This window comes from Triticum dicoccoides, chromosome 2B (assembly GCF_002162155.2).
Source record: "Triticum dicoccoides isolate Atlit2015 ecotype Zavitan chromosome 2B, WEW_v2.0, whole genome shotgun sequence".
Classification (NCBI taxonomy): domain Eukaryota; kingdom Viridiplantae; phylum Streptophyta; class Magnoliopsida; order Poales; family Poaceae; genus Triticum; species Triticum dicoccoides.
In genome coordinates, this window is record NC_041383.1 from 47,550,399 (window position 1) to 47,575,504 (window position 25,106).

A 25,106-nucleotide genomic window follows, 5' to 3' on the forward strand; every position below is an offset into this window, starting at 1 on the left:
CTGATAATAAAGTAGGAAATGGTGTTTCATTTTCTAACATGTCTGAAGTTTGAAGGAAATACTGATTTTGCTCCCCATGGCTTGGGTAGATGACGATGAATCACTCATCGAGATCTTCCAAGGCTCTAGGAAAGAATAGACGTCATAGACAGGAATAAAAAGGAAGGTTAGTTCAACAAAAGAGCTTTGCCTTGACTATTATAAAAAGCATATTTTATCAACTGCATCAATATTCTTTTTAGGATTCAGTTCGGCACTATGAGGCTACCAATGACTGTGCACCTAGTTTAAAGACAATAAAGAATTTCAAGCTTGTGATGCAGTCATAACGTGAAACCATGGACTAAGCCTGTGAGCCACTGGAACATAACTTCTTGGATATCTAAAAGCGGAGATGACACTGGGCAACGTCGAAGTAGTGAGATGCACTCATCGTAAACTGACCTCTCAAATCCCAAGCATTCATCAATAAAGTAGGACCATACAACTGTGAATCTTCCTGTCATTACAGTCAATTCGCAGAGAACTTATATCTGCAGCAGCAAACAATGCTTAGGTAATAGTACTTCAAGGGCTGTAGCTTAACAATTTCACTGAGAAAGTTACAAAATACAAATGAAGGGTGAGAAAAATCGGAAAGATATTGTACATGACCTGAACAAGCATTTAGAGTAAGGCTGCAGTTTAAATTGAGAAGATATTTGGGGATGATGGTAAGAAAAAAAATCTAAGATCAAGACTATAAACATGCACTTGGTGAGTGTTGGTTGCACATCTACAGTACAGTAGCAGGAAGTGCAGCAACAAAAAATAAACAAGCCGTCTTACAGAGCAAACATCAAATACTGGATATATTTAACAGCGGGTAATGAGTACTTGAGTAGTTGTACAAGTGCTGACATATGCAAGGATGGCTAATTAACTCATGAACAATATATTATTAAATAGTGTGATGAGTTGATGACTTCACGGGCTTGAATGTGTGTGCATATTTTGTACATTCGAATAGCAGAGCTGGACATGAGCCACTATTAATCGTGACCAGCATGTGCACCATTAACCAAACTGATGTACTCGCTGTTGGAGCAAAGCTGGAGTGCGCACCTTTCCACCGTGGCAACTCAAGCGATTACTCCCTCCGTTCGGAATTACTTGTCACAGAAATGGATGTATCTAGATGTATTTTAGTTCTAGATACATCCATTTCCGAGACAAGTAATTCCAAACGGAGGGAGTAAAATTTAGCCTACAAACTGTGCTTGGAATAAGGACCTTCTGTTCCAACACTCGCTAGCAGAGTCATTCACGCTAGTTTATACAAAAGTGCAAAAAGATCACACTGGTAAGGCCATCACTACTAAAAAAATGCAAACAAAGAAAGTACACTGGTAAGGCCATCACTATCCCTAGGTAATCAGTCTGTACGTCTCTCTCACACACGCACACGCCCACATATTGAAGCTTATCCTAATCAAATGCAAATTACATACAAATGCACCCAAAGCCTAGACTGGTCAGGAAAACTGCATAAAAAACACATGAAACGGAGAATTTTGGTTTCAGACATCAAAATCAGAAGAGTATAAATATTCATTGACGTTTCATGAAGCCTCAAGAAGAGTTGAAGAGTTTCAGTTACTGCCGTAATTGGGGTACTCCTACTATGTATTATTATGTTTGTTTTTTATCTGGGGAGGCCAAAGATGAAACACAAAAAATCAAAAGTAAATCTAGAAGGCAAGTGTTGCACATTTTAAGAATGTTTTGACTGCCGCACGTGAATATTCTAAGTGTGAACTGAAAATGATTGGCATCCCTTCATGCTAATCAGCTTGTCTTTGTTGAGATACTAATCCAGCATTAAACTAATCATGACAGCTGCCTGAAAGGGACTGGCACCCCTTCATGCTACTCAGCTTGTCATTGTTGAGATACTAATCCAGCATTAAAATCAATCATGACAGCTTTCAAACAGAGAAGGAACTAAAACAAATTATTAAAGGAGGACCAAACTCCTTCAGACCTCATCCAGCCGCTGCAGATAGCTCAAGCCTTGTATATAAATACACATGGTGTATGCGTAGTAGACTGCATCGCAACATCTGCAGTGCACATCTCTTGGTGATTGTCTTCACCTTAGCAGCTTCATCCCAAGAAGCCATTCACTAGCTTACTGCACAAGCAGTACAAGGACAACTAGCCTTTGCAAGTTTTCTTTGTGAGAGATATGGAGGGCAGAGATGATGTCAAATCAGATGAGATCCTCCTGCCTGGGTTCCGGTTCCATCCTACCGACGAAGAGCTGGTTAGTTTCTACCTCAAGAAGAAGATCCAGCAGAAGCCCATCTCCATCGAGCTCATCAAGCAGCAGGACATCTACAAGTTCGATCCATGGGACCTCCCAAGTAAGCAAGCTTGCATCTACATCTCCTTGTTTATACTACATCTTATTTTCCTCATGAATAGATGGGTTACTCACCTTACTGCAAAGTCTAACAACTTGACTGTGTTCCTTGTCAACAACAGAGCTTGCGAGCACCAGCAGTGAGACAGAGTGGTACTTCTACTGCCCAAGGGACCGCAAATATCACAACAGCGCGAGGCCAAACCGGGTCACAGCAGCTGGGTTCTGGAAAGCCACAGGAACAGATAGGCCAATTTACTCCTCCGAGGGCACCAGGTGTGTAGGCCTGAAGAAGTCCCTTGTCTTCTACAAAGGCAGAGCCGCAAGAGGGATCAAAACCGACTGGATGATGCATGAGTTCAGGCTTCCTTCTTTCACCGATCCATCACTTCCCAAGAGACCGATCGACAAGAACATCCCGCTTAATGTACACATTTCAATTCATATTATGTAGTTGCAGAGCTAAATTCCAATGTTATGTGGAATTCTGAAGGCGCTTTTTCTGTTGCCAAAAACAGGACTCTTGGACCATATGCAGAATTTTCAAGAAGACCGGTTCGATGGCGACACAACGGGCACTGTCTCATGCTTGGGGTGCTCCATTGCCTGGGGCAACTGAGCAACCGATGCAAGCTTCACATTTTGCTTCGGAGAGCTCCACCCGCTCATTGCAAGTTGCAGCAGTGGCACCATCAAGTCAGTTCATAAGTTTCAACTGTGGTCCATCTCCGCAAGTCCTCAAAGGTCCCACCATCTTGCCATTCCAAACACAGGCGTCATCACACAAGCCCGTGCTGCACACTGCGCCACCACCGCTCTTCTTCGATGCGCACTTTGGGCAGCCTGAGCAGGACGCTGGATTTGTGACTGGTTCTTCTGCAGATGTAAATGCCAGCATGAGCTGCAGGGACCAAGAGTCATCCACAACGAAGCATGGCGGTAAATTCAGGAGCATGAACAATGAGTGGGAAGCTCCGGGGAGACTCGACTTCCCATTCGGTTTAGTAGCAGACTCTTCGGATGACTGGGAGTGCAACATACCTTGGGAATCCTTTCTTAGCCCAACAGTCCCTGCTGAGATCTCACAGCACTAGATGCCTAGCCTGCCCTACACGGAGTGGGAGGTGTGCACCACCTTCACCTGTTAGCATTTCTGTTAGCAAGGGCACCAGCCATTTGTTCAGTTTTGGATTAGATGTACTGTATATACTAGTAAGCTATACCCTTGTTAACATGCTAACAGAGAAGGATATATACATACATACATTGAGTGTATCATGTATACATTTTATTTTAAGGTGAGTGATGGTGTACATTGAGTGGAGAGTAGTGAACATATGGCAAATCAATGGATCAAATATCCTGACAATAGAAAGGTACAACGATTTGGAACGCTCTAAACACAAGAGGTTTGTCTCTCACCTGCTAAACATTTAACTCGAGGCAACTAAGCCTCACACCACCACCATCAGAAACACTTTTCATTGTGTACAAAACAGCAGTGCAATGTCAATTTCAGAGGAGCTCTGCTTTGTGGCTGTCTTGTCTTTGGTTTTCTGGATTTTCAGGACCTTCTTCGCGATCTTCTGCTCTTTGGCCGAGAAAGCATGAATGATCCTGCACAGCCATAGTTGCAACTTATGAGTACAAGATGACAGATTATTGGACTTCACACAGCGGCATATATCTACCTTTTATTTGCTCACCTCTGTCTAAAAGCAGTTCCAGAAAGCCATCCACCATAAGCACTCCTGCAGTTCCTAACAAACCTGGACCTCTTGTACTCAGTACACTTGAGGTGAGGAATCTGAAAATGAGAACTTGCAGTATGAACCTCAAGTGGAAATATTAACATTACAATCAGAGAAATGAGTGGTATCAGTAACAGCAATTACAATGCCACAGATCATACCAATTGCTTACAACGACCAAATTATCTCATTCATCTTGCAGTACAATTTCCTCCTAATGCAACCAAATGAAGTGTATGTGCACACAGGTGATAGATGAAAGTATATTTTACTACCTGCATCAAGCTTCTTTCTAGGATTCAGGTAAATTCAGAGTTCATGATTTGGAGTGAAGCAATGGCAGTGGGCTACGAACGACTGTGTGCCTAGTTTAAACAGACAATAAGGAATTTCAAGCTTGTGGAAGCAAAGATGCATGCATACTTCAAAGAAACAAAAGAAGATAAAATTGGTGACAGATGGCTAGCAAAAACAACATCATGCAGTCATAACGTGAAACTGTGCACTAAGCTTGCGAGAGACATCAGAACGTAACTTTTTGGATATCTAAAAGCGGAGATGATACTGGGCAACAAGTGAAGTAATGATCTGCACTCATCATAAGCTGGCCTCTTAAATTTCAAGCATTAATCTACAGAGGACCATACAGCATGTGAACCTTCTTGTCATGACAGTCAATTAGAAGAAATTATATCTCAAGCAGCAAATAATCTTTGGCAATAATATTTCAAGGGCTGTAGCTTAACAATTTCACTGAGGAAGTTACAGGACGCGCAAATGAAGAGTGAAATCACACAAAAATTTCAAATATACTGTACATGACTGGAACAAGCATTTAAAGTAATGCTGCAGATTAAATTGAGAAGATGTTTGCGGATGGTGGTAAGAGCCAATGAAGGGAAAACTAATTCTAGTCAAGACTCTAAAGATGCACTTGGTGAATGTTGGTTGCACATCTGCACTTGCACTTGTTTATTACAAACCATAGCCAATAAAAAGCTAGTATATCACAAAGTAGACCTGTCAATTACCAAGTTCCATGAGCTATTCTTGACTCATCAACACTTGCAGAACACTGCACACCACACTCATCCTGGCATCGGGCATCCAACATAAGTAGCAGGAGCAGCACCACCAGAAATCAACAAACTGGCTTATATAGCAAACATCAAACACTGGATATAATTAACAGTGGGTAATGAGTAGTTGTAGAAGTGCTGAAATATGCAAGGAACATGACTAGTATTTCTTAATTAAGCTACATTAGCCATTAAATAAAAGGCTGTTCCTCGGAAAAGTTGAACCTTGTGCAGAGTGCAGACTACCCTTATAGTAAGATCATCAGCCATGTACCCAATAGACAGCATCCAAAAGTAAGATTGTAGTGGCGTCGACCATCATCTGTTTCAAACAGAAGATTTGGCAACGGCATAGCATTGTCAATGGTGAACATGCAGTGCCAATAACAGATATATGGGCTTAATTTCTAGTTCCGGCGTCATTTTAAACATAAAACCAAAAACATGTTATGGAACCAAAACTGAAAGAAACACCAGTCTATGCAGTGGACATCTCTGTGGTAAAACAATATCATATCAAATTCATACTACGTACAAGGTACTCCAAATAAAATTGCTCATACTGCTAAAACCCTCACTAATTGTTCAGGTGGATACGATGATCCAACTCACTGGAATGTGAATTCTCAAGCCCAATTATTACAATCCTATTATTGACCAATGATGGTCAAATGTGCAAATGATGACAGCCAACAAGTCTGAAAGTTACTAGAACCCGGCCCATTTTAATCAGCCGCTTCCAGCAGTTTTCAATCCACTAACAGACCATTCCATCCGTGCAGCAGCTTGTTAACAAAGATAAGAATTGTTTTTGGCACTTTCCTGCAAGTAGCAGAACATAAACATTAGTGGGGTCTAGAAATAAGCAAACAGTTGCACACATGGAATAAAATGTGAAATCAAATGGAATGAACACTGTTTAATTAGGGACACATGCAGTACCTGCTCATTAACTTGGGGTATAATTGGTTTGGAGCCCAAGCAAAAAAAAACTAGTAATGCTGACTGTATTTGACCGCCATGTCGTCTGGGGCCTCAGCAGTCTGTGGTGCCTGAGTGCTAAATGTTGGTCCACCTTGACGAGAAGATCCAAGCTGATCATGCTCATTTCCTATGCGGCCATAGTGTGGGAGACTCTGAGCAGAGCCCAAACTAGACCGTGGTGCTTCAGGGGCACCAAATGACGGCCGTGATGCCTGAGGAGCACCATACCCAGGCTGCTGCGCTTGATGAGTACCATACCCAGGCTGCTGCGCTTGATGAGCCCCATACCTGGGCTGCTGCGCTTGATGAGCCCCATACCCAGGCTGTTGTGCTTGATGAGCCCCATACCCAGGCTGTTGTACTTGATTGGCGCCATATCTGGGCTGTTGCGCCTGTTGGGCGCCATACCCGGGCTGTTGCGCCTGATGGGTGCCATATCCGGCCTGTTGCGCCTGATGGGCGCCATATCCAGGCTGCTGCGCTTGATGAGCACCATATCCAGGCTGCTGCGCTTGATGAGCACCATACCCAGGCTGGTGCGCTTGATGAGCACCATACCCAGGCTGTTGCGCTTGATGAGCACCATATCCAGGCTGTTGCGCTTGATGAGCGCCATGGCCTGGCTGTTGTGCTTGATGAGCGCCATACCCAGGCTGTTGCGCTTGATGAGCGCCATGGCCTGGCTGTTGTGCTTGGTGAGCGCCATACCCTGTCTGCCATGGACGAGATGTGCCAAACCCAGGATGTTGAGTCTCATGAGAACCATGTGGTGGTTGCTGCGGTCGACTACCAAACCCAGGCTGCACCGGTGCAGCTGAGCCAAAATTAGGTTGCTGCACTTGAGGAGCACCAACTGTTTGCTGCCAAGGGCGAGAGGTACCAAACTCTGGCTGTTGTCCATCTTGAGGCAGGGCAATCCCAGGTTGTTTTTCTTGAGATGAAATACCATGCTGCCATTTATTAGAAGCACCAACATCTGTTTTTTCAACTTGTTGGTTTCCAGACACAGGCTGCTGAAGTTTAGGAGACATCCACTCAGGTTGCCGCACTTGAGATGCACCATTGCCAGGCTGAAATGGTTGTGGAGAACCATAACCTGGTTGGCCTTGGTTAGGTGTGTAGCTGCCCCGTGTCTGATTAGATGCAAATCCTGGCAACCCCTGAGGTGAACTGCGAGGGCGAACCTCTGGTCTTGGCTGAGGAGGCAGTGGCACAGGTTTTTCTTCAAAAGCTTTCTCGATCTCTTCGTGCCGATCGGCATTCTTGAAAATCTCACCGACAGACTCCCGGAACTCAGGAGTTGCGACAACACCACCCCTTGCCATGTCCCTCACCAGGTCCAGTGCTCTATCCAATTCCCCTTCCTTGCACAGTGCATTAACCAGGATCTCAAATGTGGTTGTGTTGGGCTTGATCTCCTTGTCAGCCATCCTTCCGTACACCTTTAAGGCATCATCGATCCGGCCAGCTTGTGAAAGTCCTTCAAACATTCTATTGAAAAAGCCGATGTTGAACTTTGGGCCGTGCTCCCTCCCATCTGCCATTTTGTAAAAGTACTGAATCGTGTCATCCACACGACCTTCCTTGAAGCACAAGTCGACCAGGAAAGTGTAGGTGTACACATCTGGAAGCACCGACTTGCTCTCCATCTCCTCGAAGAGCTTCTCTGCCTCTGCGAGCATCCCCTTCTCACAGAGCTTCCCGATGATGTTGTTGAAGCAGCCGACATCCATCTGGACGTTCCTCCTCGGCTGGCGGTGGAACACCTCAATGGCATCCTGGAACCTGCCCTCCTTGAAGCACTGGTTGACCATGACATTGTAGGACTCGCTGTTCATGCCGATGAAGCTTGGCGGGCTGTGGTTGTCAATCATGGTCTCCCACAGGTCATTGGCCTCCTTGTGCTTGTCATGCTTGAAGAGTGTCTCGAGCAGAACGTTGCAGGTGGCGGGCGTCATCTTGAAGTTCCTGTCGAGCAGAGACTTGTAATTCTCCATGGCCTCCTTGTCCATGCCTTTCTTCCAGTAGCCCTCCATGAAGCTGGTGTGCACGACGCCGTCATACACGGTGGCCTTCTCGGTGAGCTCGGCAAAGAGCTCGAAGGCCTTGTCCCAGTCGTCGAGGCCGATGTAGCCGTCGATGAGGTTCTTGTAGACAATGGAGTCGGCGCCCTGGCCGCGGTGGTACATGCTGTGGAGGAGCTCGAGGGCCTCCTGGATGCGTTGCGCGGCGACGAGGCCCTTGGTGAGGTGGCGGTAGCTGACGGCGGAGGGGGAGAAGGAGGTGGCGCCGTCGAGCATCTCCTGGTAGGCCCGGAGCGCCTCGTCGACGCGGCCGGCCTCGCAGTGGGCGAGGATGAGGGTGTTGTAGGAGACGACGTTGGGGACGATGCCAGAGCGGCGGAAGAAGAAGTCGAAGAGGGCCACGGCGTCGTCGTGGCGGCCCGCGCGGCCCATGGAGGCGGCGACGGCGTTGCAGGTGAAGACGGTGGGGCGGACGCGGGAGCTGACGGCGGCGCGGGCGGCCGCCGAGGCCCCGTCGAGGTCGCCGGAGCGGATCAGGGACTGCACGCGGTTGTGGAGGCTGAGGCGCGGGCCGACGAGGGAGGAGGTGGTGTCGGGGAGGCGCGGCGCGTTGGGGTCCCGCGGCGGGGGCGGGGCGGACGGGTCCCGCCGGAGCGCGTGGAGCGGGGGCTCGATGCGGAGGCGGCGCTTGCGGCGGCGGCGCTCCGCCGCGGCCTCCTCCGCGGAGGAGAAGGAGAAGCCGCGGGAGGGGGCGAGCAGCGCGGGGGCGAGGGCCGGGTGGGGGGTTAGGGCGGTGGTGTGGGGGAGGAGGCGGGGCTGGGGCTGGGAGTGGGGCAGGGCGAGGCGGCGGAGGAGGAGGAGACGGCGGAGGAGCGCCGCCATGGTCGTCCGCCGACGAGGAGCAGGGCAGGGGAGGGGAGGGAAGGGTTCTGGTGGAGCGGCGGCCACGGGGGGAAGCAGAGCCACCCAAAACCCTTCCGCTGGTGGGCTTGGGCCATTTCTCCAGGCCATTCGCTTTCATTTCGCGCTGAAAGGGCTTCGTTTTGCTCCAACCCAATGACTGACTTCTGGCCATTCATTCTCAAGAAAAAAATTCATTCTATAGAAAAAAAATAACCTCTTTCTCATTCGGAAAAGTTATTACTAAAAAAACGAAGCCTTCGGTTTTCACATGAGTAACCAAGTGATAAAAGAACTCGACCAATGTGAGCATAGAAAAATGAGTCTAAACAAACTCCATTGTAGTGATCATTAAACCAAGTCATGGGGATACGATTGAGGTCTGGAGTGTTAAGGAGCCACACATGGCGTCCAAAAGAAAGTCTTAGAGCGTGTTTAGCGAGGCTACGTGCCTCGATATTGGATTCTCGCCCCTCGAAGATGAAGAAACGGCGATCTATCTGGTTTGAAGTCTGGTAGGTCTCCTTGATGATACCAGCATGCATCCCTACCGTGTCTTTTGTGAATATTGTTTACCATGCCTTGGCAGTCCGAGGCGATAACCACATAAATAAGTGAGAGGTCGAGGGCAAGAGCCAATGCTTCCCGACATGTCATTGCCTCCCAGAGAGGCAGCATCCGTGCCCCCAGAACATTTGATGGCAGATGAACCCGAGTACTTGCCTATGGAGTCCCCACACATGGCACTATAAGATCCTTCCGTTGAATTCCCGACATGTCATTTCTCTCACCCCCGTCAACAATCAAATGCATGGTGAGAGAAATAAAAGCAGTTGGTTGATAATTAAAGGGGGTGCATGTTGAGAGAACTAGATGATAGCCCGAGCGTTGTTGCGGACCTGCGTTTCCATGAGCGGATTCGAAGAGAAGCATATACTATATGAATGAATATTAAATACAACTTATCAAACGTATAAGCAGCGCATTATAGCCCCACATATGTGTGTTGGAGCTTGTCTATACGCCCGAAGCGGATGGTAAGGAAGCTTTGCAGATGGGAAGAGTAATGTGCTAGCACTCAAGGGCCCATTAATACATATTGTTTTTATTTACCATAGAAGTGGTGAATTTAAAAGTAGAGTAAAAATACAGCCTAAATACTAAAGAGGTTTCATGTAAGAAAAAAGTTAATAAAAATGTTCATATCTAGCATAAGATTATTCATCTTATATTAAAAAATTATTCTTCATGCACGAAAAAAAGTCATGTGTGTGTGGGTGTTGGGGGGGGGGGTATTAAAAATCCATGCATTTGGGAAAAAATTATGTGCCTCAAATAGTTCAATATGCATGTAAAAAAATGTAAATTTATAAGAAAGTAGTTCATCTGTATTAGAATAAATGTTCATGCCATCTTAAAAGGGTTCAATATACCCCTCCCCCACCCATCCAAAAAAGAACAAAAAATAAATAAATAAAGATGCATCCAAAAGAAAATTGAAAAATTATAAGAAAATAAAAGAATGAAAACCCCAAAGAAGCAGAAACATAAAAGAAAAAGAGGAAAAGAGGAAAATGGAGGCAAAACAGAATATGTGATGAATATATTAAATTTGTTGTGCGTGATTTTATTTTCAAAATTTTGTGAACATAATAATATCAGTCGATGGACATTACTTTAAATTTTATGGACATTACTTTTTTAAATAAGCATTCTCGTAAATATGAACTTTTGTAAACATACGGACATTTTTTTAAAAGTTCATGAATATGTTTTTCGGGCAGTAGACTTTTTTTCCAATACATATGGCTGCATTTTTTTTGTAATTATTTGTATATTTTTCTAGAATCAAAATTTGCAAATAAAAAGAGTTATATAAATTAGAATTAAAAATTGCAAACCGTTATTGGGCTGGCCCAGGTAGCAACCCTGCGCGTTTTGGGGGCGTCTGGCGATCCGGCCGGCCGATCCTAACAAACATCGGATGTTTGCCTGCGTCGAGCATGTTGAGCAGCTTCCCGACCTCACCTGGTTTCCGTCGCCTGACGTCGCCTTCTTCCTCTCCCCTTTTGTTGACCGCCCTAGGACAGGAGGAGTCATTTTCTCCGTTTTCATTCTTCTTTTTCAAGAATGGCAACGCGGCAATCCACAAGGAGATAGGCTCGTAGATTCACTCTTGCTGTTCTAGTCAATCTATCTACTGTGTTTATCTGTAATTTTACCTGCATCTGCATGCATGGTTACATGAACCATATCCATCGATCTGTCCATATATAGACAGCTTATATGCGCGTCTTAGTTTGTTCGACCGAGAAATCACCATGCATATAGTCTGCAATACGGACAGAAAGTAATACTCCCTCCGTTCCTAAATGTAAGTCTTTGTAGAGATTCCACTATGAACCACATACGGATGTGTATAGATGCATTTTAAGTTTAGATTCATTCATTTTGCTCCATATGTAGTCCACCTAATGGAATCCCTACAAAGACTTATATTTAGGAACGGAGGGAGTATGTAATAAAGAATCAAGAGACCCGTGCGTTTCTACTTTCTCGGATTTTTTAGCCGAGTGGGCGATTTCTGTAGGGTTTAGGGTTTAGTTTAGCACTTCATTTTAAGGGAAAGCCTTCATGGCACTTTATTGAAACTCAAATAAGTTTACATCATTTGCAATGGCATCTAAGATGAAAATAAACGGATACACATGCCACGTAGTGGACAGAGGTCCCTCCGCATTACTAGCTAACAAATGAGCCACCTTATTTCTTTCCTTAGAACAGTGAAATACAACTTTTTTAGCGTGTAATTTTTTGAGTATTTCTTAGTTTAGCACTTCAGCACGTTCTCTTCCCAGTGAATCTTCAGTCTTCACGTGCTTGTTTCATTTTCAGTTGTTGAGCAATGCCTGGCAGTTCGACTTGTTTCTTCTACTCGCTATGCGGAGTCTCCAATACATATGGACTTGTTTCTTCTATTCGCTATGCGGAGTTTCCAATACATATGGTTGCTCCAAAGCTAAGCTTATATTTGTTTGGCAATAAACTTTGTATTAAAAAAATCTATTTTAAGTAATTTTGGACCTTAAAATGCCGAAATTTTCAATATCTACCGGCGCTCACCTGTAGAAAAACTCATTGAGGAAAAAACCTTAGTCGAAACAAAAGATTGACTGCTCAAGTGATATTATATTGCACTAAAGGAAAAAACTATTAAGGCCGAGTATGTAAACCACTTGGCGAAGCCCGAATCAACCTGGGCAATGCCTATGCCTAGTGTGACACTCGGCGTATATCCTGTTGGCATACGGACCTTAGCTGAGTGTATTTCGTCGAGGGTTCGGGAAACGTGTAATCCGAGAGAAAAACAACAGCCCACATCAAAAAAGGGTTAACCAGGTGGCGGGCCACGTTAGCAGTGTTGAGTAAGCCGAATGTCGGCGCTCGGCATTCATCCGCTGCTCGTCTTTTAGTTGGACCCAAGAGCTACGCGGAGGCGCCACGTGTAATGCCAATATGCTGAGTGTCATGTCATTGTTCACAGCAAATGTGTTCGCCGAGCGAGTCTGTACGTCGAGCATTTTATGTGTTAGTCACGGTTTTGTACGCCGAGCGTCTCGATGTAAACCGAGGGTCTTCTCTGCTGAACTATTCATGAAACAATGGTGTAGATGCACTAGCATCTTGCAAAGTTCCACAGATGAATCTAAAGATTTAACAAATGCTGAGTTGTTTTACAACTAATGTGCATGACAAGATACTGTAAGTATTTATATTATCATACATTAAGATATTCTTTTTAGGGTGGACATTAAGATATGTTGGTAGCTGAATCTTCCAGACTCATTGGTTCATTCTCTTGAAGGCCAGGGTGTGGAACATGGGATGGGATCCCTTGGTTTAATACAAAGATGGCAGTAGATTGATCCATTTCCCGAAGGTCAGCGTGAAGCATGGGATCTTCTGCTCATTCCAATATGATGGCTCAGCGTATCGATGGGGAGCCCAGTTAGTATGAAGTGAGGAAGAGGACCACACAAGATATCCTCTCCAGGTCGAGTGGAGAAGAAACCACACGAAGGGAGCGTGCACAATAAACGGAGATAGGATGGGACCGTGTTGTGCTGAACTGATCATGGTGCTTCAATTTGCTTGCTTAGTCAAAATTTAAAAAAATGAACTTGGAGGTCATTTTCTATTCAAGGTTATATTGTGTACTCGGTGCCATTGTTCAGTCGAAATTTTCTGTTCAAGGTTCAGTTGTGCATTTGATGCCATTTTAGCCAGACTTGATGTATGATGACTGATTTTTTGGATGATTTGTGCTGCACAACAGTCCACCATCCTTCGTCTTCCTGCACTGGTTCTAGATCTTAAGCTGCTTAGCTATTATTTTGAAATAATTTGAACTTGCAGAAGCGGTTCTCATGTGCTGAATATCCTTGTGCCATTTTGGAACCAGAATGTAGAAACATATCTGAGTCACCTTTAAGAACCTTTTGCTTGACATGCATGTGCAACAACAAGACCCTTTCCAAACATCACCAGTTGTTGAACGATCTGTACAGTAAAATAGGGGACAACTCTCACAATATTCAGCGAACATGAGGTAGCCACACATCATGTTTCCAGGCACTGCTAGATTGTACTAGTAGCGGACCTAGGGCAAATAATTTGATGTCGGCGAGACAGGGTAAACATCAACATGAGACAAATGCACCAAACATAAACCTTAAGATTGACCACAGTTCAAACTGACGCTGATAAATATTTCTTCTTTGTCTCAGACCAACGTCTAGCCCCAAATTCTACCAAGACCATCAATTAGTTCGAACACCTCTTCGGTTGTCCAATGTGGTTTATTTGTTCTGTGTCCGCCGTTTCAGCCTCACTTGCAGAAGATGCATCCTGGATGCCCTGTTTAAACAACCAATGACATAAAATTATTTGGCCACTGTCCGTTGATGGATTAAGTACAGATGAAATTTCTGAACTTAAAAGGGTACACAATATGAAGAAAACAACATATATATTTGTAGATATAATGAACATGTCTGATTTACACGCACATATGATTTCTTAAGTGTGATTCATTCTCAATTGTGGTTCAGATGAAGCAACCATAGCTGAGAGACCACCAACCTTCTAGTCATCAAATCCTGAGTTTATTGTTCGCAAAAAGAACAAGAAAATTTCTGAGTTCATTGATCAGATGCAAAGCAACACATTTCCTGTCGTCGTTCAAAAGAGAAATGTGAAAAACATTTACGACCCTAGCTAGCCACATAGTCTCATCTTTTGATTATTACATTCCTTCACAAACACTCGACAACGGCCACTAAACTCAGAACCAATCCATGGTCTGATCTCCCTCTCTCCTTGAGGCAATAAAAAGGGCGTGTGTCATTGCGTAAAGCCAAGGCTCGGCTAGTAGCAGCAGGGCGACGACATATGCATCAGTGCATCGAAGCAAAAAATAGCGCCAGCTATCTGTTTGGGTTTACATTGATCAAGTGATGGGATATACTCCTACAAGTTCCTCCAGTGCAGGCAAATGTTTTGCAGGTGAGAAACTACACCGCTCACGCGCTGCAGCAACAGCAGCTCAACTCTTGCCACGGCCCTTGGATTTCTTCTTGCTGCTCCTGCTTCCGTGCGCCCAAAGCCGAGGCAGCTTCTCCCATGCGGTCAGGTTCGTCATCTGAACATCCGTTGGCGTTGGCGTGCGGCTGGACAGCTGCTGCAGCATTTTTGCTCTCGTTCATTAAACATTTCTCTTGCTAAATTTTTCATCCATGCATAACCTTGCAGCAGCCAGAAAGCGCATGACCAGCTGCAGTTTCTTCTCACCACCTTGCCACTTTGAGTATAGATCCTTCACAGCAAGACGAGCTTTTTTCTCAACCCTGTGATGACAAGACAAGCAATTTTCACGTACGAGTAATAAATTCATGTCTTACACTAGACTAAGGTACATATCATGCAGAAAAAGAGGATGGCGAACACACCTACTCCCTCCGTTCCAAAATAGACCAAAGTTAGTACAAAGTTGAGTCAACTATTTTGGAACGGAGGGAGTATCAATTGCAATACGGTATCTGCAGTTCTGTACTGCCTGCCATTGAGAAACATAGTTAGCCCTAAATTAACATTTACTTACCTGGCTGAAAGTTTTTCGAACTCACTGCAGATGTGGCTGATCTCTTCCACTGTTTGTGTATTAGTAGCTGCATCAATCACAGCTAGAAGGCCTGTTTCCTCCAACCATGCAAGGGCGTCTCTAAGAAATTGAATAACAACCCATGCATCTTCCTGCAGAAATTAGCTTTTAGAATAACTTGGAAGCTGCCAACAATGGGACAAACTGAAAGATAACAAAACAAGCATATGAAACTCACCTGGCCCTGCTTGTTGAGTACAAAAGTCTCAAACTTCTTCCAGATAGCACTATCATTAGTTAAATCTATCTCTATCGTACTCGCTGTCTTGCTATCTTGTACAGCATAAGGAATTTTCCCACAAATAACATTAGGGGAATTATCAGATTTTTCTGGCAATGAAGTCTCTTCCTTTAGAGAACTTGGTTCTTCAGGGCGCAGAAGAGCCTATCTTCAGAACACTGTACAACGAATCCTCCTTGCTAATCATATAAGCATTTAAGTTCGGACAAAGTACTGGGCCTTTGGTTGAGCCAATAACAACCATAGGATCTCCGATTGCGGCGAGTGCATCAGCAAGCACTCTTGTGAAGTTGCTTGATGTGCAAGACGCCAAAACCTCATTTTCAAAGCATGTTCAATCTTCTGAGAGAACTCCAAAGGTAGTTCCTTAAAGACTTCATTCCTCCAAAGGTTATGTGTGACCTCATAGCAATTCCCCAGGGAAATATTAAGGATCAGAGGATAAAGTGCAACAACTGGTCTCAGGAGGACTGGTCTGTATCAAGTGCTAGGACCTGAAATCTTGTGTGCCCATTCCTGGAGCATATGGTTGGTCGTCAAGATAGTCATAATCATCCGATATATGAAACGGCCTGATGGGTGTGCCAAACGATTAAGATCAGAATCTGGTCTCGATTTACATACCAGGTAGGTGTAAATGTAAACCTTGCTGGTACGGCACTCCAGTATATTGACCAACAGAGATTTCGTGCAGCATATAAAATCATTCTGTATCAAGTACGAGAAGCCATGAAACCAAGGCACTCCAGAAGACCCACATAGCATGTTGGGGATATGTAGTCTAGCTCATCCTTCCACTTTACATTGAGGGTAAAATCACGAGCAAGCTTAAAGTTCAAGAAAAATGAGGATCTATCACAACCACTGTCAAGAAATCACTGCAAATATCAGAAAAAATCTGCCTACTCAGAACTATTGTCCAGGTACTGTAGTGGTCATGAAAGTCGCGCTTCGCCCAAGTGTGCTGCATGAAGCACAAGCATGGTTGTTCTCCCAAGATGCCCCCGAGTTAAATTTTTATTTACCAGGCAAAGATTTGCACTAAGAGAATCAGCAATCAATTCATATGCAGCTGGTGAGTCAAGTAGACACAAGAGGCTCCCCATTGTCCCATCTCTCCACACAAGGAAAACTAACTCGAAGAAGCGACACTCACAGAGAATAAAAAAGCTTCTGAACTTCTTAGAACTTTTTGGAATACTGAACTGTGGTTCTTCGAAGAACTTTGCTATCTCATTTATGATAAGGATAGTTCTCACCAGTGTATATGAAGATGCAGGCTTCAGAGAAATTTCGACAGCGGACTCCAACTTCTTAAGTACACTGAAACCAACAGAAGACAGCTCATTCATCCAGAAACACTGAGCACATGAATGACACTGAGGGACACCCAATAAACATCTGTTGCCGTCTTGCTGCAAATAATTTCTGCCAGCAATAGAAAGCCAACTTGCATTGATGTTAAGCACCACATATCTGTCAACTTCACCATCTTTTCTCGATCCAAAGTACTTGGCGCAAAGATCTTCATACATAACTGCATAATCATTTAATTCTGGACCATCGGTGTGGCGAAGATGAGACAGTACTTTGATTATGATCGACTTCCAGTGATTCCAAACATAAAACAGAGTTTGGGGTGACATCTGGTTAGAGGCCAGCATATCTTTACTACTGTTTTCATGTTCAGATCCTGGCCCTAATTCTATATTGTATCCAGAGGCTCGAGACTGAAGATGAACATCAAGAATCAAACTGGAAGCAACAAGTTAAACCAATAGTTTGGACATTTCTGCCCTCAACCAATGTGCGATTTAAACTGGGTAGAGACTTATTCACATCTGACAGTGCATCAGCTTCCACGCAAAACAAAACAGTAGAAACTCCGAGACCTTTTTCGCCATCTCTTTGGCTTTTGCAAGCAACTGTCACTTTTCTGCATATCTTTTGGGAGGCCAACCTCTACCATTTGAAGACCACAGAGAATCCACAATGATATGGACGCCCTGTTGCATCCTTAAACAAATCTGCCTTCTCGAGCATGTCTACCTCCAGTAAGACATCTCCTTTATGCTTTGCTATTCCTGCAGCTTCTAGGAAATTACACATTTCCATCTCTAAACTCGACAGTCATCAACAAGATTCGTAGAATTTAGGAATGTCCGTACATGATCCATAGAGCTGAAAGCTTTAATAAAAGCCATCCTATGCTTTATGACGACACGCTCAAAATAATCTTGAGCACAATTATCCAGATACTTTGTTCTAATTGCAGAAACCTCAAGGATTTTGAATTCTGAAGCGAATGTTCCTCCTCCAGATTGCATAATTGTTTTCCTTTCGAGCACATGGAGAAACACTTGGTGTAACATTTAGCTTTGAAGAACACTTCCACTGCCTCCGACCAGCATTCAGCGATAGCAAAATAATCATCAGCATCCTCAAGTCCAGAACTGGAAGTACCACATTTTTGCATATAGACCATACCTATGGCAATGCAAGGAACACAATGTTTAGTCAGCAGAGCTTCGTGGGGTGTAAGGTAAACTATCCATATGAAAGCTAAAAATTGGCATTTCTGTAATTTATATAGGGATGTCATTTCCAAAAAAATGTTTTGAGATTTGATGACATTTACTTGTATGGCTAATCTCTAAGAACAACATGTCATTTGTAAAACATTATGAAATGATGAAATCTCAAGTATGGATACAGCTTGTAAATTATGGAGAGTTGGCAGAGACCTGTTCTTTTGTAGTCACCTAATTTGATATAGCAATTAGCAGCTTTCATGGACTCTGTCAATCTCTGATGTTGTTTGCAATGAAGCCTTGCCCAGCTCCAAATTTGTTGAGATGACACAGTCAGCAGTGGCTAGAAGTCCGGCAGCTCTTGTGCACTTCTCTGTTTGCATCACCAGCCTTCTCGAAGCACATGGTAGCCATCTCGAATTGTCCCTCACTGAATAACTACAAAAAAAGAGAACTTGTGACATGGTAGCCTTCTCTATAGGATTATTGTGGCCTTTTCTTTTGCCTTGTCGCTCTACGCTCAATCTCTTGCCGCCGAGCAACTTTCGCCGCCATTTTTCTTGGGCTATGATTTTGTGCGCAATCTTCTTTTGACAATTCAACTTCTTTGCTACTTCTCTTTTATTTTCTATTGATGCGGTGTCTTCCTCTGACGCGCCATCTTCGTGTTACCCCCTCTGGCTTGACTCGACAGGTTCGGAAGATTCTTCATGCTACGACGACCCTCTCAAGACGCGAATTTCGGATTATCTTTTTTTAAGTGTCTTCAAATGGTGTTGGGGAGGGGGGGGGGATATTACTATTTGTCTAGGAGTCCTTATTATGCTATGTCTCTTTCCTTTACCCCATGTCTTGTGTAATAAGTCGATCGATTGAGAGAATTCGCTTTCCCTACTTTTCGAAGAGAGAAAGCGAGGTGACTAGTTGCGCTCCAGGCGCCCAATTTACCTGCGCTGTCTCCGGCGGCTCCTTTCCTCTAGCAACCTCACGGTTGTTGGTTGGAGGGAGTCGCCGGACCCCACATGCAGTCTGTATAGTTGTAGGCTTAGATGGGCTTGCGTAGCTAGAATTCTGCCGACCGTGGTCTTGGGTCCGACGATTTTGTTGATGGCAGCTAATAAATTCCTTCAAGTCCCGCTTCATCGTGTTGTTCCGTGTCATCGACGGCCCTTGGGTCTGGTAGGTGGTCTGCCTGAGTGGTGTCGGCGGCGACCCCTTGGTGGCTTTTGTTCTCCGGCACCTCCATGGAACTGGAAGACTGTACATGAGTGTATTAGCCGGTGTTGGTCGTCATAGTGGCGGCTACAACGTCGGGAGGGGGGTGTGGTGGATCGATGCACGGTTCATAGATCAACGCGGCAGGTCCGGCAACTCTCCTTCAACTTTGTCGGGCGGAGGGCTGGAGCTAGGACCAAGGTGTTGGGGATGGCCCCCAGGCGACGCACCACGGCGACAACGTCATGCCTTTTGCAGCGGGCTCACAAAGCTGATTTCGGTGATGGTGCGTCCTTGGTTCAGGCATTGGCGGCTTCCTCGATGGTTATTATGTCTTTGCCACCCCACCTCTCTAGCTTCCATCAGATCGGCTTTAAGATCCGTGTAGCATCTTTTAGGTTTGCCATTGATTAGTCTTTCTTTTGTCTAATTGCACTGCAACGAGTTCATTAGCAATTAGTAACAAAATTAAATGTTGATACCATGTATACACATGGATCCATTTTTGGGAATCTTTTTTGAATTCAAGGGGAACTTTTTTTAGGTAATCTATAAGTCTTAATCACCAACCAATTTTTTGAACTATTATAGAAAGTTAGGAACTTATATTGTTTCTATACTATTAGGGAACCTTTTAGGTTAAGTATTCATGATCTGACATTTTGATACCACAATAGTGTAATACAGGCTCCGCCGGCCGGGACCGTATTAGTGTGGTTATTGTTAGACCTTTCAACCTGAGCATTGAGAGTTGTGGATGACACTAGGAGAGTTGGGACAATTTTCGTTGGTTTATTTCTCACTGAATGCCATGCCAACCTGAGGGGTTGGGGATACATATTTATAGGCTGCTAGCCAGCCAAACATATGCTAAGATGCCAGTCTAAGATGCTAGTCTAAGATGCTAACTGACAGTTCTTGATGGTCAAGAACAGAACTCTATCCTAACAACCAGTCCTTGATGGTCCAGGGTTTTATCCTCCTAACTGCCACAAGGACCATGTGCTGCAGCCCCACAAAGACCCTAGTACACAGGCTTATCCATCATTCTCCCTCTTAAGTCTTGTACGTCGTTTTGTGGGAGGGTTGAATCATCCCGATCCTGGAGCAAAGTTCAAGGAACTTGATCCTCCCAAGAGGCTTGGTGAGCAAGTCTGCGAGCTGGTCCGTGGTGTTGATGTAGCTCGCCTCGATGCTCCCTTCTTCCAAACAGCTGCGGATGAAGTGATACCTCAGTCGGATGTGCTTGCTCCGTTCGTGGAAAACAGGGTTCTTGGCCAGGGCCAGGGCGGACTTGCTGTCCACCAGGAGCTGCACCGTTCTGGTGTCTCGGACGAGAAGATCACCAAGCAACCGAGCGAGCCAAAGCGCCTGAGTACTCAGTCTCACAGCTGGACAGGGCCACCACCTGCTGCTTGACTGATTGCCAGCTCACGAGGAAATTGCCGAGGAAGAAGAGGATCCCGCTCGTGCTCTTGCTGGTGTCGATGTCGCTGTACCCGACGAAGTGTGCCGCCCCCGAACACCTAGGATAGTGGAGGCCGTGGTCGAGGATCCCTGCCACATAGCGGACGATCCTCTTCACTGCCTGCTGGTGCTCCGACGTCGGTCGTTCCATGAACCGACTGACATAGCCGACGGAGAAGGCCATGTCCGGCCGTGTGTGGGCGAGGTAGCGAAGGCTCCCCACAAGGCGTCGGTACTGCGTAGCGTCCACTTCCTCCGTCGTGCTGTCGCGGCTCAGTTTCAGCCTCTCCTCCATCAGAGTGAGAGCTGGGTGGCAGTCGGTGAGCCCAGCTAGCTCAATGATGCGCTTGGCGTAGGCAGACTGTCGAAGCGCGATTCCGGAGTGATCCTGGTGCACCTCAATCCCTAGATAGAAGGAGAGGAGCCCCAGATCACTCATCTGGAAGGTGGCCTTCATGTCTTCCTTGAACGCCGCCACCTCTGTATCTTTGGTGCCGGTGATCACCAAGTCGTCAACATAGATGCCCACCAGCAGGGAATTTCCTCCACTACCCCGTCGGTAGACGGCCGCCTCATGCGGGCTTTGCTCGAAGCCCATCTTCTTCAGCATGGAGTCCAGCTTGGCGTTCCACGCCCTAGGTGCCTGCCGTAAACCATAGAGAGCCTTGCGCAGGCGGAGTACCTTGGCCTCCTGGCCAGGGATCGCAAATCCCGATGGCTGATGCACGTAGACTTCCTCCTTCAAGTCGCCGTTGAGGAATGCCGACTTGACATCCATGTGGTGGACACGCCAGCCCTCCTAGGCAGCCAGCGCAAGGAGAAGTCGCACGGACTCCATCCGTGCCACGGGAGCGAAAGCGTCGTCGAAGTCGACTCCTTCCTGCTGCAAGAAGCCTCAGGCCACCAAGCGAGCCTTGTGCTTGATGCTGGCGCCGGCTCCATCCCTCTTCATCTTGAACACCCACTTAAGGGTGATTGCGCGATGACCACGAGTGAGATCAGCGATCTCCAGGTGCGGTTTTGCTCGACCGCATCCATCTCCAATTGCATCGCGGCGCGCCATGTCGCGCCTCTCTCGGCCTCTACAAAGGACCGTGGTTCGCCGTCTTCACACGCGAGCAGTAGCTGCGCCTCCAGGTCACGTGAGACCAGTCCCGGCACCGGCTGGTCGTCGAGCAGATTATCCATCGTACGGTACCGCAACGGTTCGCCGTCATGCCACGCGTCGATACACTCCTCGTCGTGAGTGAGCGGGGAAGCGAACTTCATCGGGTTGTGCTCTGCGTGAGCTGGTGCTGATGAAGACGAGCCCGGAGTGGTGACCGCAGGGGCTGAAGTATGCGGCGTCGCCGGTTGTGGTGTCGTCGGCGTAGCAGGCGCCGGAGTTGATGCAGTTTTGGGGACCGGGGTAGACATGCTTGGCGAAGAGGAGCTGCTTGCTCCCCCAGCTTCCTTGAAGTGGGCGTACTCGACAATGAAGCCGTCATACGTCGGCGTCGAGCCGTCGTCCACCGCCTTGTCCCACTGCCACCCTCGCCCTTCGTTGAACACGACGTCTCGCGCTCTGCGGCACACATTGTGTCTTTGGGTCGAGGATGCGGTAGGCCTTTGAGCCCTCCACGGCCGATGAAGACTCCCGGAGTGCTCCTGTCGTCGAGCTTGCCGATGTGGCCGAGCTCCTTGGCAAACGCAAGGCAGCCCAAGACCCACAAATGAGACCGCCGGCTTCCGCCCATGCCAGGCCTCGTACGGAGTCCTGCCGTCGAGTGCCTTAGTAGGTGAGCGGTTGAGGATGTAGACGGCCGTTAGCACCGCCTCTCCCCAGAAGACAGTCGGCATCCCTCTCTGCTTGAGGAGAGCCCAAGCCATCCCCACAACCGTCTGGTTGCGCCACTCGACGACGCCGTTTTGCTGCGGGCTATAAGGCGCGAAGTAGTGGCGCTAGATGCCCTCATCGGCGCAGTACGACGCGAATTCAGCCGCCGTGAACTCGCCGCTGTTGTCAGTGCGCAACACGCGCAATTTGCGGCCGCTCTCCGCCTCCACACCAACATGCGCGCGCCTGATGGCGTCCGCCGCTTCTCCCTTGCTGCCGAGGATCATCACCCACATGTAGCAGGAGAGACCGTCGACGAGCAGCAGGAAGTAGCGTCGACCTCCTAGTGTGGCTGGCGTCACTGGGCCGCACAGGTCTCCGTGCATGAGCTCCAGCTTCTCCTTGGCTCGAAAACTCGCCTGTTAGGGAAAGGGGAGTCGTCTCTGCTTCGTCAGTACGCAGATGTCGCAGAACTGCTCCACATGGTCGAGGCATGGTAGGCCTCGCACCATCTCCTTGGCACTTAGACGCTTCAGGGCCTCAAAATGAAGGTGCCCAAAGCGCTCATGCCACTGCCACGCCTCATCGTCCCGACGGACAGCGAGACAGACTGGTTGTGCCACCTGCACATCAAGGACGTAGAGTCGATTTTCACCTCTGGGTACCTTGGCGAGAAGGCGACGCTGGCGATCCCAGATCCGTAGGACCCCATGCTCAATCAGCACGCATGAGCCGTTCTCGTCCAGCTGTCCCAAGCTGATGATGGAGTTCCTTAGCGCGGGGATGTAGTAGACACCGGTGAGCAGCCGGTGCTCTCCCGTCTTGGTGGTGAAGATGACAAAGCCGACGCCCTTTATCTCCACAGCGGAGGCATCCCCGAACTTGACGGAGCCTCGCGCATCGGAGTCGAGCTCGGCAAAGAATTCCCTTCGACCGGTCATGTGGTGGGTGGCGCCGGTGTCAAGGCACCACCCCGTAGTCTTGTCCTTCCCGGAGCCATCACCGAGAAGAGCGTGTGCTTTTGGCTCATCGAGGTGGATGAAAGCCTTTGCGACTGGAGTTGCTGAAGGTAGCTCAATGCTTGCATGCGCCATGAACAGAGCCGTCTCCTCCTCCTTCGCCTGTGCGACGTGAGCCTGGCCTTGTCATGGTTGCCGACACTCATTGGCCCAATGGCCAAACCGGCCACAGTTGTGGCAGCTGTTCTCTTGTGCCGGCTTGGGCTTGCCAGCGGCGCCGTCCTTGGTGCCTCCGCGGGCGTCACCCTTGGCACGTCCTCGTGCCCTGCCCGAGGAGCCTCTTCGCGCCTTACGCTGCTTGCCACGCTTGCGGCCGCCCGTCGTGGAAGAAGGCTCCCCCCTTCTTCCTGTCACCAAGGCTGGCATCCCATGGCTCCCGAGTTAGGAGCAGCTTCCCGCCGATGGTGATGGGCCCCGAAGAAGGTTGTGGCTCGTCGGTGTCGACGACCTTGAGGCGACCTATCGCCTCCTCGATCGTCATCATGGAGAGGTCCAGCAAAGACTCGATCGACCGAGCCATCTGCTTGTACTTCTTGGGGATGCACCGAAAAAGCTTCTCGACAGCTCTCTCCTTGGTGTAGGTGGCATCGCCAAACTTCACCAACTTCTGCAGCAGAGTGTTGAGACGGAGAGCAAAGTCATCAACGTCCTCACCTGGCTTGAAAACCAGGCTCTCCCACTCCTTACAGAGTGCCTGCAGGGTGGACTTGCGAGCACGATCGCTGCCGATGCGTGCCGCGGCGATGGCGTCCCAAGCCTCCTTGGCAGTCCGCTTGCTGGAAAGCGAGAACTGCATCTCGGGCGGCACTGCGGCGATGAGGGCGTCCAGCGCCCGTCGATCCTCTAGGTGGTCGACGTTGCTGTCCTGGACTGCCTCCCATGGGCGCCGCACCTGGAGACTGATCTTCATGATCCCGGCCCACTCGACATAGTTGGTTTTAGTGAGGGTAGGCCACCCAACACTGGGACCAACATCCCTGACCATAGTCCGGACCTCGTAGAGGCTGCGGTCCTGGTCATTGCAGCCGCCGTCGCGGTGCACACCTGCACCTGGAGCGTGGGCGTGCTCGGCTCCCCACTGCGTCGTCCGCTCTTGCGCAGTGGCGCGATCTGCGTCGGTGCCGTCGTCCGCAGCCGCGGAGCTGTTGGAGCTGCCGGAGCCGTTGCGGAGTGCCTTGGCATCCGCCGTAGCCTCACGTGCTGCTTCTACTGCTGCTGCTGCTTCTACCTCCGCCCTGGCTGCTTCTACCTCCGCTCTGGCTGCTGCCAGCTCCGCTGCAGCCAGCCTTGACACCCTTGCTGCCGCAGCAGCTGCTGCTACAGCTGCTCGCTCACGCTCCTCTGCCACGGCGCGCTCGGCCTCCTGTCGGCGCCGTATGCTCGAGGTAGCCGTGTGCTGAGAGCGACCTGCAGACATGGCTTGCTGCAGGGGGGTGTTGCGTGAAGAGGAGGCTG

The 25,106-nt window shown here is 47.6% G+C and overlaps 2 protein-coding genes across 2 annotated transcripts; one reads left to right on the forward strand and one right to left on the reverse strand.

Annotated features, from left to right (window-relative positions):
• Window positions 1–2,108: 2,108 nt before the first annotated feature.
• On the forward strand, window positions 2,109–3,572 carry LOC119367060 (protein FEZ-like). The gene is made up of 3 exons (XM_037632692.1): window positions 2,109–2,405; window positions 2,527–2,831; window positions 2,923–3,572. Exons 1-3 carry the CDS (start codon window positions 2,228–2,230, stop codon window positions 3,496–3,498), a joined length of 1,059 nt encoding a protein of 352 aa, XP_037488589.1. The 5' UTR covers window positions 2,109–2,227; the 3' UTR covers window positions 3,499–3,572.
• A 2,143-nt stretch (window positions 3,573–5,715) lies between these two features.
• On the reverse strand, window positions 5,716–9,124 carry LOC119362051 (pentatricopeptide repeat-containing protein At1g10270-like). The gene is made up of 2 exons (XM_037627222.1): window positions 6,177–9,124; window positions 5,716–6,056 (listed from the first exon to the last, which is right to left on the reverse strand). The coding sequence occupies exon 1, from the start codon at window positions 9,122–9,124 to the stop codon at window positions 6,227–6,229; it is 2,898 nt and encodes a 965-aa protein (XP_037483119.1). The 3' UTR covers window positions 5,716–6,056; window positions 6,177–6,226.
• Between the last annotated feature and the right edge of the window lie 15,982 nt (window positions 9,125–25,106).

Coding starts and splice junctions, on each gene's coding strand:
- LOC119367060 (XM_037632692.1), top strand. CDS start 2,228: ATGGAGGGCAGAGATGATGTCAAATCAGATGAGATCCTCCTGCCTGGG. Junction 2,406..2,526: donor CGATCCATGGGACCTCCCAA/GTAAGCAAGCTT, acceptor TGTCAACAACAG/AGCTTGCGAGCACCAGCAGT. Junction 2,832..2,922: donor ACAAGAACATCCCGCTTAAT/GTACACATTTCA, acceptor TGCCAAAAACAG/GACTCTTGGACCATATGCAG.
- LOC119362051 (XM_037627222.1), bottom strand. CDS start 9,124: ATGGCGGCGCTCCTCCGCCGTCTCCTCCTCCTCCGCCGCCTCGCCCTG.